General features: G+C 24.8%; 1 protein-coding gene across 2 annotated transcripts; it reads right to left on the reverse strand.

The window, feature by feature from the left end:
• Window positions 1–902: 902 nt before the first annotated feature.
• On the reverse strand, window positions 903–6,272 carry Bma-kvs-4 (Uncharacterized protein; the record flags this gene model as incomplete). 2 transcript variants are annotated; one of them, XM_043076119.1, is made up of 9 exons in its annotated part: window positions 903–1,040; window positions 1,266–1,370; window positions 1,697–1,935; window positions 2,609–2,730; window positions 3,386–3,617; window positions 4,029–4,166; window positions 5,073–5,178; window positions 5,669–5,768; window positions 6,172–6,272. In XM_043076119.1, 9 exons carry the CDS (start codon window positions 6,270–6,272, stop codon window positions 903–905), a joined length of 1,281 nt encoding a protein of 426 aa, XP_042932053.1. The 2 variants fall into 2 exon arrangements, with proteins under 2 accessions (XP_042932053.1, XP_042932054.1); XM_043076120.1 differs by lacking the exon at window positions 903–1,040 and having other exon boundaries at window positions 1,245–1,370.
• Window positions 6,273–14,472: the final 8,200 nt, after the last annotated feature.

A 14,472-nucleotide genomic window follows, 5' to 3' on the forward strand; every position in this document is an offset into this window, starting at 1 on the left:
TTTTTCATTTTCCTAATTTTTATATTAATTTTGAGTTTGCTTATTGTTAATATTCAATATAATATTTTTTCATATGAAATAACATTTAATTATTATAACAATTAAATAACATTTAATTAATAACACAATCTTTGTACTATAATTTGTACAAAAAAAAAGAAAAAAAAAATTGAAAAGTTTATACCTTTATTTTAACTTTAAAATATGCAAAAATGTGTAAGCTAAGTTTTTAAAGTTTCATTTCATTGCTTTTACTTTTTCTTTCTTCACAACTATTTCATAAAATTATAAAAAACAAAAAAAAAAAAAAAAAAAAGACGTAGCGTGTAAACTTGCATGCATGCAAAAGTGCAAGCTATCATTCATTTAGCAAACAAATAATCAGGAAGAGAAACTCACCAACTGTTGTCATAGTGACGATACACCGGAAAAAACCATTAATTAATTAATTATTTATTGTATGAAAGAATGAAAATTTAAACAACATTATTTGATTGCTATTTTTTTAACAAGAAAACAACGCAACAATAATAATTATTGATCCAATTATTGATTACATTACTTATTAATTAGCTTATTTAAGCATTTTTTTTTTTCTAAATCAATGCTAAAATGATGAATAGTTCTTTTATATTTAAAAAAAAAAATGAATAAGAAAATTAAATAATTAATTGCTCATTCAAATTCTGAATATATTAATAAATGATTTTGTTCAGTTAAGATCATAATTAAGTGATAAATTGTTAAGTAAATCAAAAAAAAAAAAAAAAAAGAGAAGAAAAGAATAGCAAGGCAAAAAGTAGAACATAAGAAAGAATTATCGTTTTTTTTTGTCTTTTTCTAAAGTATTTACAACTATTAAATATTATATATGATATTGCTTGTACCTGATCCGGAAAAGCTTACCACCAACAAGCAGCCGGTATAGAATAAAACTGACTTCCTTCAACATCCTTTTCAATGAAATATACTAATGTACTGAAAAATATAACACCGGTCAAAACAACCATTGCCATCATACTGAGCTGCCGAAAACTAGCCTTAAATATCATCAAAATATTTTTAATATTTTTATTTTTTTTTTTATTTTTTAATTTTTAGTATTTTTTTAAATTTTTTTTAAAAACATTTTTAATTTTTGAGATTTAAGAAAATATTTAACAAATAGAAATTAAATAATTCACAATTTTGCACAATGTAAAATACAATTTTAGACTTTTCAAAAAAAAAAATAATAAGACGTTTTAAGCAGCGAAATCTCTTACTCTTAGCGTACGTCCGAACATTTGCAAACCAATACTGTATCGACCAAGTTTTAATATACGAATGACACGCAAAACACGTAAAACACGAATTACTAAGAAGGCAAACTGTAAAGTATTACTTCCATTAAATTTAAATATAAAATCTTGCTAAAAAAAAAAAAAAAAAAACAAAGAGAGAGAGAGTGTGAGGGAGGGATGTAATTGTAGATGATTTCAGATAGTACAGAAAACGTGTACTTATAGAAAATATGTCAACCTTAATTCAACTTCAAAACGTCAAAATTAAACTTAAACAAAAAAATAGGCGACATTTGTTACATTCATTCCTTCTTTTTTCTTTCTTCTTATATATTACATCTAATTTCATTTACTACTAATATTAAAAGATGACCTGAAAATGAATGTCAATGAATATTAAAATAAAATGATACCTTGAGGTCTCTCATATTTTTGGTATTAAATCCAAATAAATTAAGAGCAATTTCAATAATAAATGGAAGTATAGCTAATAAATCAATAATATTCATTAATCGAAGAAATGTACTCATTCGATCATAGCTAATTAACATTTTTAATGCATATTCAAAGATAAACCAAATAATACAAATGAATTCCAATCGTTCAAATACTGGTAATGGCTCCATTTCAATCATTTGAATGCTTATTGAATCTACAAAATTACTTTTATTCATATTGGAAAAAAGAAAAAGGAAATAAAAGAGAAGAAAAAAAGAAAAGAAAAAACGAATTGTATAAATAGCGAAATAGTTTAGCTTTAACTCAAATAAATTTAGGTATTAGTAAATTGAATTAAATATTCATAAATACATTTAATGCTAAGTAATATTGTAGGATAAGTTCACTCAGCTAATAGCAATAGCATTTTTTTGCTTCTATTTTTGCTTGATCAATTATTTACTAATACACAAATTTCAAGAGCTTCAAAAATTAAAAAAAAAAAAAAAAAAAAAGGAAAAAAAAACTATGGAAGATGGAAAATATTCCATTTATTGAAGAACTTAAAGATTAATTTAAAGTTAAATCGTTTAAATATTATGCATGAAAAATGTAATGTGTTCGTAAAAATCTACACTATTTTTTTTATCTATATAGATAAACGAATATTTGATGATCAGTTTAAAACTAAATAATCACTAAATTTATCTATCTAGTTATTAACAGATAAAAACTTTCAAAAACATTGAATAATTTCAATTGTTCAACTAGACCATTAGAAAAATCACAACAATGTCATTAAAATTAAGCCATTAAAAATGACAACAACTATCAAATTTTTGTGTTGTCACTACTTCGTCAAAAATGATAAGCAAGAAATGACTTACCAATAGTGGTAGTATAATTTGTTTTGAGTTGAAATTCTGGTAATGAGCCAAGTACCAGGCCAAGTATTGATATAAATACAAATAGTACAGAAAGAGTTGTAAAAATCTGAGCAGCAAATGAGCTTAAAAGAAGAAAAAAAATCAATTTACTCTGTATTATTTCTTGTATTGCATTTGCACTAGGCATGAAAGAAATCTTTAAACTAGGACATTTATATTTGTTTTGATAAGTTGATAACACTTATAGTATCACATAATCTTGATAACTCAATCAGATATTATCATTTGTTATCATTTCATCGAATTATCAATTGATCTGATTCATATGTTTACAAGGAAAAATGCAAAAATGCCAAATTTGTTTTACGCAATATTTTCAATCCTCTCTCTCTCATCCTCACTCTCTCTCTCTCTTGGATATTAAAATTTGATTCAGAGTTTGAGAGAATTTAAAATTTATCTATTCAATAGCACCCAAAATGCTTTTTTCTTCCATTTCTTTTTCTCATTTACTTACATCATATTTCATAACATCAGCCTACTGTATTACAGTATCACCTTGGCTACAGTAATAGGCTATTCAGTTAATCATTTCAAGATTAAAAAGACGACTTCAATGATAGCAAAACTATTGTTCCCAAAATATGTCAGAAATATTTGACCGATAATTGTACCGTATATATTAAATATCATAGACAGACAGGATACGGTATGATACAGGAAGATTTCTCAGATTATAGATTACTTTTAATAAAATAATTTACAAATTATTCAAACCTTGCTGGCACTTCCATGAGATTCCAAATTTGTAATCGATATTCACCAAAGCGGAGATGTCTGAAATAGTCCGCTTGATCCATTTCAGAGCTGCTCCTGAATGAATCTAATTGATTGTCATTTCTATTAAAGCAGCAACATTCGGCCAAATACTTATCCGGTGCGATACACCAATAATCCAATTCATTTAGCAAATCTTTCAAGCATAAATTTTCTGGCAAATGTATGAAACCTATAATTTATAATTAATTTGGTTTAAAATTTTTTTCTAAAATTTATATTTACATAATTTATTTGCAAATTCTATAAATATTAGCAAAAATTTCAGTGATTTCATGAAATAAATTATTCTAAAGCTAACTAATGAATCGATAAATATTTGAAATGAATTCTATAGACTAAGCATATTTAAATAGTCTAATATTGATTGATGTGATAAAATTTGATGAATAAAAATTTCAATCAATTAAATTGATGATCAGTGATAAAGTGATTAAAAGATATAAAACAAATGATAAGTCACTTTATCGCTTTCTAAGCAACAGTCTAATGAGTATGAATTGTAAACAGAAAAGAGTAAATGGTAAAAAATATGATTTTAAATTGAGGAAAAGATAAAAATGAAATGAAATGATAGTTTTACCTGTAAGATAAAATTGATAAATAACGTTAAATAATAAGGCGGAACGTTCGAAATAATATTCGTTTGTATTTTCAAGGTATGCATCTGCCAAAGGTACGCGTTTTTCATGTGGCCATCGAACAATTAATGATAAAAGACCTGAAAATTTATCATTTAAACAATATCTGTTACTTTTTACAAAAATTTAAGATAAAAATGAGTCATAAAAAATTAAATCAAAAATTCTTTGTTTACTCACTTTATGCATATTATATATATTTTCATAAGTTTTAAATTAGACAAATGTTTCTTTTTAAAATGCTAATTTTACAAATATGCTTTAAATTTCAGATTTAAATTTAGAAAGTTTCCTAGCTATTTCGAATTAATAATATTATGCTATTAGCTCATAGGAAGAAGTCTAAAAATTAGAAAATGTTTTCAGCTTTTCAAAATTAAGAATCTAAGCATTCTTTCCAGTTTTTAGTTTTTCCTTTTTTATCTTCAAAATTAACAATATTCAATAAACTGTTGAATAGATCTAATGTTTTAAACATAAAAGTTCTCGAGAATTTGAAAATTTTTTCTATTTTTATTATTGAATTATTAATTGAAGGAAATTGGAGGAATTCTGTTAAAGAAATTTATCATTTAGGCTGCAATGCTAGAAGTAAATCAAAATAGTTTCTACTGTAAAAACGAAAGCTAAGTGAAAATAGTTTCACTGTAAAAATTTAATTTAAATTACTCAAATTACTTCTTAAAATCGATGAATTATTTTATTCTTAAATATGCAATGCTTGAAAAAAATGAAAGTAAATAGTAGCAAAAAAATGATGAATGAGATATGAGATTTCAGATTAATTTCAAATAGAAAAAAGCAATAGAGAAAAAGTTAGAAGTCATTGATAAAAAATTAAATTGAAACATCAAAAGTTTGATTGAATTATGCCACAATATTTCTGATATATCTTACTTAAATAAAGCTTTTGTAAATTGATAATATCAAAGAAAAAATGAGAATGGGAAAGTGTTAAAAGAAAGTTATAAGTTGAAAATTCATACCAGTTTTTCGCCTTAGAACGGTTTCGTTACGTATCAGGAAATGTGTACCGCCAATATTTAAACGTAAAAATGTATCAGCATTGTCGCTGTCCGTTATTAATCCAAGCTAAAATTAATATTTTGCAAAGATAAGATAAATAAGTGGTAGAAATATTGATCTGATCATAAATCTATATTTTTGTAAGCTTATATAAACTGAGCTAAGGAAGAAATAATTTTGCAAAATTATGATCTGAAAAGAAAATCAGCTGAAATACGGAAAATGATAATAAAGTTAAGTGAAAGACTTCTCAATGAGTGGATAATTTCCGGTTCAAATTTCAGTCTAGGTGAAAAAAAAAAAAAAAAAAAAACTCCACAACATGGATTATTAATGGCACAGCAAATGGTTGTGACCTTTGAACTCGAGTCGTTCTTATAGATTCTGTGGCGCTACTAAATTTATAAACCGCCAAAAATGTTTAGGCCACTTCTACCTTCTCGTTTTTTTTGTTTGACTTAAAAAGTGGAAAACTTTTTTTATTTTGACTTCTATTTTTTTGATCTTTTTGACGTATTCATAAATTTATATTTATAATTTTGATATTCAAAATCACTTGTGATTGAGGCGTATTCTCGACTTCATTATTTGACGAAATTATATCATTGATAATTGATGTGATATAATTGCTCTTTAGTGATGTCATTTGTGAGTCTCTGAAATTTTAAAAGGATTTTAACTTGAACATTTCTGACAATATTTTGAAATTTAGCATGTGGAAAAATTTTGAGCAAAACATGCCTATTTATCATTTTTTCATATATTTTTATCTTCAAAATTTAAAATTTCCAAAATTCATCTAATAATATGCTAATCATAGATCATTAAGAACTTTTTTTTTTCATGATTTCTTGTAAACTATTGCATTAAACTGTACTTAAATTCTAAATAACCATGAAAAAAAACATGCAAGTATTTCAGAAGTTTATTTTCTAATTAATTTTAAAAAATTTCCCAATAACATTTTTTATTTCTAATAGATTCCAAACGTTTTGCTAAACAAATAGCAAAAAATCGATATCTTTTATTGTTTTTTAATTGAAAACTATTGAAAATTACTTTAAGAATTGAGAAATACAAATGCTTCGTCGTATCATTTGATCATTGTGATGCTCAAAAGGTCGATTTTTCCTATGAATACCACGTGTTGAAGTAGCCATTATAGAATCCTGTAGAATTAAATCATTCATTTTAATATATTTTTTTTTTTCAAAATATTTCTTATCACAATAATTATACGAAATTTTACTCTCTAAAAGCAATGCCATCCATTTATTTCACAAAAGTAAAAAGTTGAGCAGTTGTTAAGATGCAAATTTCAAATGAAAATAAGTGCTTCTTGCAGAAAAAATTAAATTGAAAAATAAAGTCTGCATGTGTGGCAAACATGAATATATAGTCAATTTAACTCTTAGTGCTGATAAAAAAAAAAAAATGAAGTCAAATAAAGCTATATGGTGATAAGCTATGTAATTAGATAAACTTAACAAACTTATAAGATTAACACTTAGGTAAGAGTTTTCGAAAGCAACAAATTATATCAAATGTTAGTAAAAGAGAGGAACAAAAAAATCAACAAGAAAGAAAGTTTTATTCCAATTTTCTTTTTTGCTGTAACTTTTTACTGATATTAATGCATTATTTGTAATAGCACACATATCTGTCAACAGATCTATTATCAATTAATCAACGTTGATAAATTACATCATTAATTAATCAGTGTTTATAAGCTACACTTGGCTTGTAGATATATCAAAACATTTGAAGTGAATTGATCAGATCCATCGAAATTTTAGCACCATGTTGAATAGAAGGAAGCAGAAAATTCTGAGTGGTAAATTACAGCAAATCTTGATATCATTGAAGGAATAATGTTTTTACTTTCATCTAGATCATATTTTATTCGTTTTTCATATATTTTCTTATCATTACTCTTATCACTGCTTAATTATAAGTCAAATGAAACTATAATATTCAAAATATGAATCAGCCAATTGAGCTTTTTCTCTTGCACTTTATGCAATATTTTGCCATTGCACAATCAAAATGACTAGTTTCGATTACTGTAAGCTTCAACTGCTACAGTACTTATTGCGTCGCTACAATATCTACAGTATCCATTACTGTATGAAGTTTGACTGTAATCAAAAGATGTGAAGTTTATTTTCTTTAAAACGTCATAATTCTTGCTTTATCTGCGATCAAAATAAATAAATAAATGCTTCATTCAAATCCGGCACAATTATCAGGAAAGACAAAGAGCAGAAGTTTTTTTAATTTATAAAATTAATGAATAATTGGTTGTGGTAAACAGTTTGAAATTTGTAATAAATCAATTTTTCTTATGATGTTGAAAGCTTTCATTTCCTTCCTTCCGTTCTCACTTATTACATTAATCCTTTTCAGATATGCTTCATTAACTTCCACCTAGATCAACTGAAACATGTTAGATTAATTTTAAAGAAAATGAAATAATTTAAAACTTGTTGAAATCATATGCAAAAATCTTTATCAGCAATTCCTCACAAATAAGCTATCAGAATTTTGATAAAGCAAAATGAGCAAAGTTATAATAATTAGTTAAAAGGTTTATTTTCTGTAATTTCCTTAATAACTGAAATTGGTGTTATACGTAAAATTTTGAGGGAGTACGTAAATTCATGAAAGTCATGTTTAGCCTTCCGATGACATTCGATGACACTAATGTGGTAGTTATCATGTATAAACAAAATTTATAATCGTCAGAAAATTTACAAAAATTGAATATTATTAATAACTCTTAACTACATCATATCAGTTGTTCATCACAAGGAGAAAAAGTAACAATGCAAATGATTTGCAATAAGTTTAGCATTTCAACTAATACTGATAAAAATGATAACAATACTGTTAGAGAAGAAACATTTCTGGAAAATGTAATTAATCGTTATATTAATATAAAGTTGATTTTTTATTTTTTTTTAAAATTTGAAGATCATATTTGAAAATTTTATTTTCATCTATAATTTTTTCTAACAATTTAAAAAGTTCGTAACTCTAAAAGATTCTAACTTCTAAAGTTATTCCACTATAGACTTCCTGAATTCTTTCATAAAATTCATTAATGAGACATAAAATCACCATTGCAGGACATTTCCTCATTTATCGAATAGATTATTTCATTAGATTAAAGCTATTCTCTAAAAGTGGTTCATTGCCATGGAAACTAAAAATTGTCTTTTTCCTTCTATTTCATTCAATTATCCTAGGCATGAACCTTTTATAAAAAATTAAGAAAATTAAACCTTTTAAACCTTTTAATGGCGTGATATTCTTCTCTTCCTGTTCTCCTTAACTTCATTTTTTATTCCTTTTTTTTTTTTTTTTTTTTTTTTTTTTAGAAGATCGAAATTATAATTATTCACTAATTCAAGTTCAAATGATGACTGAGAGAGAGAGAGGGAGGGAGAGAAGGAAAGAGAGAAATACACTCAATTTAAACTTTTTCTCTTAATTCCATCATTCATTGTTGTATTCCTTTTCCGAATGTACATGCATTCGATATTTTGATATCGAAAATATAGAAAGTTGATAAGGTTAGCTTGTTCATTAGGTGATAATAACAGCTAATCAGTAATCCTTAAGCAATTGCATTTGAAATGAAACCACACAAATAATCAGTTTATCAACAAAACAAATCAAAAGTTTACTACAAATATTTTCATTTTGAATAACCAAATGTTTTCTCTCATTTCTTCTTCATCAAGAAATTGCCATTTATTGAAAAGAATGAAAAGTAAAAAATCAACTGATAAGTTATTCCTCATGTATGAAATATTTGTGGGCAGGAAATAGAGAATTAATATCATCAGGAAGATATCATATTATCAATCACAGAAATTTCAGAATGATAATATTCAAATTAAACTTTTCCAGTTATTTTATCATTTTGCTTATTCAAATATGGAATTAATATCATATGTAATCTTGCAACAAAAAAAAAAAAAAACTTGTGTTATTTTTATAAAACAGCAAACTATTTTGCTCTTTCATTCTCAGAATGTCAAAAAATCTGCGCTTGCGATCTATTTGATGCAGCTAATTATAAAGCTAAATTATTCTTATATTCATATTATTTTTCATAACAATTGTATCGACAAATGAAAGATAAATGAGTATTGAATTCTATTAGAGTATATCTACTACTGCTACTACAAAAAGGTACTAATTACAAATTAAACATTTATCAGCAATTATCACTTTGAAGCTAAACTTATTAAGAGAATAAATGAGTGATTAATGCTGGTTTTATTATGATTTTCAAATAAATATTATTCAAATATTATCCAATTTGAATGAGAAAAAATAAAGTATGTGAATTAGAATTATGATAATGTTAGCTAACATAAGATATGTTTTCTTGTTTTATTTGAAAGAAGCATATATGATAAGTTAATGAGATCATTTGTCTTTATAATTCATAAATATGGCTTAATGCTCACTTCATGTCAACATTTGCCAATTATTTATATTTCAACTAATGCAAATGACAATAGATAAGATATAAATAATTCAAATGATTTGATCACAAAATACAACAAAATCAGTTGTCAATCATTTGATCAAGAAATTAAGAAATTATTGATGGATGAATTATTTAATGTGTTTTATCAAATGAATGATACAATTTAAAATGAAAAGTGTTATCATAACCAAAAGAGAGCAATTATAAAAATTGATTCATTCTTTCACTTAAAAATTCAAATAAATTAAATTTGAAGTAAGTTTGAACTAATGATTTAAACTGATAGATTTAAAACGATTTGAAATAAATTTAATGAGCAATTGAAATAAATTAAAAGATGAAATGCTCAATTCTTATCGCTTTTCTTATTCTAAGCAAACACAACGTATGTTTCTCGAGACTTTGAGATATTTTGAAAAGAGAATTGCAGATCAAAATCTATGTTTCAATTTCTTAAATCATAACTATATCAAAAAACTGATTACAGCTATTGTTTAATGATTTATTATTATTAACTCAACTTCTGAATTCTGAAAATCATTGAACTTGAGAAGTCAGTTCAAAAAAAAATTTGGTAATAATAATAAAATAAAACACTTGATCATGTTAGATTACATATTAAATAGCCAATATTTTAATAACTAAATTCATCTGATCAAATATTGTAATGATAATAAGTAATTCATAGTAGTTGATTAATGATACAATGATTAATGATAATATGAGACTTAAAAAGTGTTGATAAGAAATTACACCTATAATAATGTTCAATGTACTCTTCAAAATATTTAGCTATTACAAGGTATTTCATAAAGAATTCATTTTCTAGAAGTTTCAGTCAACAACAAAATACTTCATAGCATTTCAATCTTTTTCACTACTGTTATCATGATTCAAATATTTTCAATTTAATTTATTAAAATTTCATGAAGACTAGTAGCAAGAAAGCACTTGTTTAAGTTAAAGTCCAAGGTAGAGGTAATTTGTACTTTAAATTAATTAACAGTAAAATTTTTATATCAGTCAATTGACGGCAAAAAAATCAATTCATAACATTTAAATCGAGAAAATAACATCCTTCAAAAAACAAAAATTAAAAGTAAAGAAACTGCATTGGTTCTTTTCTAAATCATTTCCTCAATTTAAAATTTTGGAATTGCATTTTTCTTTTTCTTTTTGAAAAATGCCAATTAATTTTTTAGTTTCGAGAGTGAATGCAAATTTGTTCATATTTCTATTTTCTTAGAATTATTAGTACATTTGATCATTTTACTTTTGGTTCCTTTAAAAGAGAAAGGATTAGAAAAATAATTATTTTTGAGCTATTTGGATGTAACAAATCATTCCAAAATACATTTATTAAATTTTTTATTTCCTGTCATATGCTTTCTTAAATCTTCGATGCAAATGCAAAATATTTGATTAAAACTATTGGTAAAAGTAAAAAGGAACAAAAAAAAAATTCAATTAAGTGATTAATTTCACTTCTGTTCCCTTTTTTTTCTAAAATTTCCATTGAAAAGTAATATTTCTGAGTGGTTTGAATGGGAAAAAAATAATCGGATGTTTCTAATTGTTTCTTTTAATTCAAAATTTTGCAATTCATTTCATGTTTACATTTTTTTTTCCTTTTTAAACAATTCTTCTGAGAAATTTATTTCACTTAAATGGCTAAAATCTTCTAACCATTGAAGTTTATTATTGTCTCAGAAAATTGTTATTTTGCAATAATTTTACTTGAGAATTCATACTTTTTTTTTTTATCTGCTCATTAAGTAAATTATATTTAAGTAAATTATTTTAAACTTAGACATTCTTTGGAATAGTATATTTGTGTCAGACACTTTTTAAAGGTTTGCTGCTATTGTTTTTAATTTAATATCATTTAAATTTTATGAAGGAGAATTAATTTATCGAGAGTTATAGGCTTCTAAGAAAATTCTTTCTCTGAAAGTCAAATGATAAGCAAAAATTAGAGATTAAAAAAAAGCTGATAATCAGATATAATGTAAAATCCTTTTAAAAAATAACAATCATTTCGATTCATTTTTTTATGTCATCTCACAATATATTTTGCTATATTTTATTTTGAAAATTTCTTACTAAAAGGCATTGCTGGCATGCAATGACCAAAATTTCATTTAAATTTTCTGGCAGTTAATTCAAATGGAATTTCTTTCTTAATGCCAATTGTATTTGAAAAATAAAAATAAAAAGTTATCGTTAAAAAGTCATCTTGAATTAACATTTATTTAAAAATTTAAAATTTATTAAAATTTAAAAAAAATTTTTCAAGTTAAAATAATTTAAAATTTTTTGTCATTACGATTGTATTTCAAGATGATAATTTCATATATCTTCTTTTTCTTTCACTTTATCAAAAATTTGCTGTTAGGATATGTGCAGATCAGATCAGATCAGATCATGTCTGATGGAAGATGCAATCACAAATAAAACTGTCAATTAATTTCAAAAGAAATTTATTTCGTTGATGATTTCTAACATATTAGCACTTGAATATATTTAAATTTAAAAATTTTTTATTGCTTAAATTGTCAAAAAAAAGTGCTAACTGTAAGATTTCCATAACTATCTATACCTAAATTAATAAATAAAAATAATCTCACTTAGAAATAGAAGTCTCTTTTCTATTAGAACTTGCAAATTTTGAAAAAAGTTGAAAATTATAGGAAATAAGTGGTACTGACTTTATCACCATCACTTTTTACTCGATTTCCATGCATCCATTTAAGTAAACAAAAAGAAAAGTTGAAATTTATTACATGGTACTTTTTTTTCAGAAATAATATTTCAAAATGAGAATATTGGATGTAATTAATTTAACTCTTACATTCAGCACATTCGTTTTCTTTTTTTTTTTTTTGGTTGTTGAAATTGCTAGAACAGAATTAGTGAAATGATTTGTAAAATTATTTTATACAAGAAGATTTGAAATTTTCTAATTTTTCTATTCTTGAATTTGATATGATTTCAATAAACTAAATTCCTTTTAAAAGCCATGAAAAAATTAATGCACCTGAAATTCAACTTAAAAAAAAAAAAACCAAAGGTTAGAGCAAATAACAAAATTGAAATTTTAGCAGTACCGAATAGATTAGCCATGAACTGTGTGCAAACTTTTCAAAATAGTATGTTTCATTGTGATTTGTCATGAAAATATGAATTTGAATCAGATTTAACACATTTCCCATTTGCTTTTTATTATCTTGAATTCACTTAAATTATCAGTTATCAGTTGAATTCACCAATTTGATATTATCGATTTGTTACTGAAATTCAGTTATTAATTCCAATTAAAATGTTATTATGTAATAAATGATTCTGATAGAAGCTCATACCTAATCAGCGATTGATTTCTTTAGCTTTTGATTTGGAAGTTTGGAAAAATTTTTAAAAACTCTGGAATGCATCACCAATAAAAAAATAAATAACAATCGTAATGCCATTTCACTCAATTTCAAAACAAAACAATGCAAAATACATTACTTTTACGCAGTTGTGCAGAGAGGTATACTAAAATATGCTAAAATTTCTATTCATATCATTTTTTCTTCCGCTAAGATCAATCAAAATCTCTTCACGATAACGTCCCTTCAAGAACGATATTTTAAATCGACAATTTTTTAGTAACAAAATGCACTATCACTTTTAACTCAGCTTATTATACTACTATTGTTTCTGAAATCTGAAATCAATAATTATCATTTCACAGATCACTTCTCCAGAAATGCGATATTACTTATATTTGCAACTATCATATGTTTTATAAAGTTATTCATACCACATATTAGGTGAATAACGAAGTGAAGTTCATGTATTCTGAAATCCATACTTGGACTGCCATTAAACTTTTTGCATAATTTTTAGTAATGCACTGGATGAAATTAGAAACTAACTTGACAAGTTTCATTACCACAACACCAAAGGTATTTCTGATCACAGTTTGTTTTCAGTCTGCCGTTTCAATAACAAAATTCAGCAAGAAACTTAGGTGTTTAACTGTGGGTTAGATCAAATTATTGCAGTTGCAATGGCTTTTTTTAAAGAATTTAAGTTCATCGTGTTGGTTGTGTAAACAAAGTTTCACTTTTGCTTTATTTCGTAATTACAAAAAATTTCTAGAAAAAATTTAATTAACATTAAATGAAGCAAACATGAAATGACTCATATGAAATTGTGGAGGAAATAACAAAAGACACAAATGAATGGTAAATATAGCAATCAACAGAGGCTTTTTCGCTTACGTAAATAAATTCTATAAATAAAAGTATAATTATGCAGTGAATTAAATCTAGCCATTATATTGTTAACCTGACAATATACATTATTAATGAACTTAATTAATGACATAGGTTTAGGAAAAAAATATGCAGTTTTAATAAGAGTGACAGAATTTTCTCGTGGAAGACAACAAACAATTTTGAATTCTCACCAGTGAACTACAGTTGCAGACGGAAATACCTCTGAAGAAAGCGGCATACTTCAGAATATTCCACACCTTGACTGTTTCAGAAGACAAGATAAAATTCAACTGAAAAATAAGAAATATCAAACAGGCATGGAAAGTTATAGGAATGTTAGATTAAAAGAACTCATTCAAAGCAGATTTCAATTAATTTAAAGTTTAAAAAAGTGAAATTTAAAGAGAATGGGAGTGGGAGAATGCGAACAGTTAATTTGAAATACATTTACAGTATTATTAAGCTGAACATTGCAAGAAAATTTGAAAGAAATAACGAAATCGATAAATAAACTAACAATTCGATTATCCGACCGACTAATTCCCAAAAACGAAAAAGCAAAATGAAAGCAAAATGAATACTTATTGTAACATA

The sequence above is a fragment of the Brugia malayi genome (assembly GCF_000002995.4).
Source record: "Brugia malayi strain FR3 genome assembly, contig: Bm_v4_Chr1_scaffold_001, whole genome shotgun sequence".
Classification (NCBI taxonomy): domain Eukaryota; kingdom Metazoa; phylum Nematoda; class Chromadorea; order Rhabditida; family Onchocercidae; genus Brugia; species Brugia malayi.